Source organism: Carlito syrichta, unplaced genomic scaffold (genome assembly GCF_000164805.1).
Source record: "Carlito syrichta isolate Samal-C Ts95f unplaced genomic scaffold, Tarsius_syrichta-2.0.1 Scaffold124280, whole genome shotgun sequence".
Classification (NCBI taxonomy): Eukaryota; Metazoa; Chordata; class Mammalia; order Primates; family Tarsiidae; genus Carlito; species Carlito syrichta.
The window spans coordinates 27,033-29,932 of NW_007068376.1; the positions used below are offsets into that span (position 1 = coordinate 27,033).

Genomic DNA, 2,900 nt, shown 5'->3' on the forward strand with positions numbered 1-2,900 from the left:
TGCCGCAGCCCACCGCTGCCACCGCGGCCGCCCCCACCCCCAAGCCAGTGGACACCCCTCCGCAGATCACTGTCCAGCCTGCAGGCTTCGCGTTTAGCCCGGGAATCGTAAGCTGCTGCCCTCACCCAGGGCTGACCAGGGATGGACCAATCTTGGGCCAAGGGTGAAACTGAGTCACAGTGGAGGACCAGCCCCCGAATACAGCCCTTTTCAACACACCAGCAGAGACGGGCTTCCTCCGAGGTCTTCTCCTTGTGGCTGCCGGCCCGTCCATCCCAGATAAGCGCAGACAGCCTCTGTCGAGAGGGCTGGGCAAATTCTCAACTGGACCAGGCTCGGAGGGTGGGGTGCTGTCTGGGGATCACAAACCTGTGGGCTGTCACTAAGGTACAGAGAGAGCTCTATGTAGCTCTAGGCTGGTGTCCCTCCGGTGTAGCTTCTGGCGTGGCAGTGAGAACTGTCAGCTGTGACTAGCCTCTTCAGTCTGTCCCTTCTGTCCTCCCAGGCCTGGCCTGAAAGATGATCCAGAGTTATTATTCTTTGTCCGGCCCCACCCTTCCCTGCTGACCCCTGAAGCCCACAGCCCTAGAGACTCCCCAGCTGGTGGACCTGGGCATGCAACCCACACTCACATCTGCCCACTTCAGTGCCCTCAGCCCCCTTCCCACCTGTGGCCTCTGAGCAAGGCTCTTCCTCCACCCACAGATCAGCGCTGCCTCCCTCGGGGGCCAGACCCAGATCCTGGGCTCCCTCACCACAGCTCCGGTCATTACCAACGCCATTTCCAGCATGCCGGGGATCAGCAGTCAGATCCTCACCAATGCCCAGGGACAGGCAAGTGGTCAAAGCCAGGACCGAGGGGTGGAGGTTATGGAGCTGCTGACCGGGATGGGGCTTGGACTTGGGCTGAGGGTCACAGAACTCAGAGTGTCAAGCTACTGTTCCATCTCTGGGGTGGTGGTTCTCTGCTGCCACTGAGGCCAGACGGAGCATAGCCATCACCCAGTCCCAGAGGTGCCCACTCTCCTTCGGGGTTTCATTTATGGAGCACCCACTTGGTGGCTGGGCTTTGTAAATGGTGCTTTCTCATGCACTATCTCGCTTTGTTTAGAGTTTGGGCTTTTGAGCACCTCTGTCCCTGCCTCACTCCACAGCAGCTGCCATGCTAAACACCACTCTATTCGATGTAATAGAATGCAGACCTATTCAATACAGATGTTCATGCCCATTTTATTTTATTATTTATTTTATCTGAGTCGGAGTTTCACTCTGCTGCCCAGGCTGGAGTGCAGTGGCATGCTCACGGCCACCGCAGCCTCGACCTACTGGGCTCAGGCGAGCCTTCCACCTCAGCCTTCCAAGTAGCCAGAACTGCAGGCATGCACCACCACGCCCAGCTAATGTTTTATTCATTTACTGTAGAGACGAGGTCTTGCCATGTTGCCCAGGCTGGTCTTGAGTCCCTGGGCTCAGGCAATCCTCTCACCTCCACCTCCCAAAATGCTGGGATTACAGGCCTAAGTTACCGCACCCAGCCTGTTCATGCCCATTTTACAGGACAGGAGACTGAGGTTCAGAGAAATTCAGCCACACAGCTAAAACATGGCAGCGCATCCAGGTCTTTCCCCATCCACCCCTAGACCTATCCCTGCCCCACCACAGCTGAGGACAGAATCAAGGAAGTAGCCCCCAAAGCGTGAATCCTTCACATTGGTGATGAGGAAACTGAGGCTGGAGGGGTGAAGCGACTTGTCCAAGTTAGTCTCCTCCTCTGAAAGTGTGGGGATTTGAGTGGGCGGAGAGCTGGATTCTACCCTCATGCCTGGGGTCCCTGCCTTGTTTCCTCCCAGGTTATTGGAACACTTCCGTGGGTAGTGAACTCAGCTAGTGTGGCGGCCCCAGCACCAACCCAAAGCCTGCAGGTCCAGGCCGTGACCCCCCAACTGTTACTGAACGCCCAGGGCCAGGTGATCGCAACGCTGGCCAGCAGTCCCCTGCCTCCTCCAGTGGCTGTCCGGAAGCCAAGCACACCTGAGTCCCCCGCTAAGAGTGAGGTACAAGGGCTGGGGATGGAGGTGGGGGGACAAACAATGATGCCTGGCATGGGCACTTCCCTCCATCCTGCCGGGCGGGATGGCAGCTTCTGAGACTCCCAGGAGAACAGAGCTCCTCCTAAAAGCAACGGGAGGTCCCAGGGCAGAATGTCTACATAGGCCACACATGTTCCGCCCAGGGAAATCAGATTCCCTGTCCGTACACACCCAAACCGTGTCTATGTGCCCTCAGAGGCCAGGACCATTCTAGGAAGGTCAGGAGGTATGTGGTAGTCAAAGTAGACGAAACTGCTGGAAAAGCCTTCACCTCTTCACTGTGGGGTTTTTTATTTTTATTTTTTTGAGTCGGAGTCTCACTCTGTTGCCCAGGCAGGAGCGCAGTGGCATGATCACCGAAGCCTCAACCTCCTGCGCTCAGGCGATCTTTCTGTCTCAGCCTTCCGAGTAGCCCACCGATCCTGGCCAGTGATGGAGACAATTATAAGTCAATGTGATAAAGACTAGGATAAGGGCACAAATAGCGTGCTTCGGGACCGCAGAGAAGGAAACTACTGACACACTTGGGTGGACAGGCAATGCTTCATAGATAATGAACATTGAACTATATGAAGGAATGAGCTCGACACGGTGTGTGCCTAATTTTTTTTTTCTTTTTTTTTTTTTTGAGTTGGAGTCTCACTCTGTCGCCCAGACTGGAGTGCAGTGGCCGCTCCCGGCCACCGCAGCCTCGACCTGCTGGGCTCTGGCGATCCTTCCACCTCAGCCTTCCAAGAGGCTGGAACTACAGGCACACGCTACCACACCTGGCAAATTTTTGATTTATTATAGAGATGAGGTCTCGCCAAG

General features: G+C 55.9%; 1 protein-coding gene across 1 annotated transcript in view; it reads left to right on the forward strand.

Moving 5' to 3' along the window:
* POU6F1 (POU class 6 homeobox 1) overlaps positions 1–2,900 on the forward strand; it is an 18,243-nt gene that overhangs the window by 10,542 nt on the left and 4,801 nt on the right. The window contains 3 exon segments of the mRNA XM_021707771.1: positions 1–107; positions 706–834; positions 1,851–2,054. The exon segment at positions 1–107 is cut by the window's left edge and continues 44 nt beyond it. Coding sequence (XP_021563446.1) covers positions 1–107; positions 706–834; positions 1,851–2,054 — 440 coding nt within the window.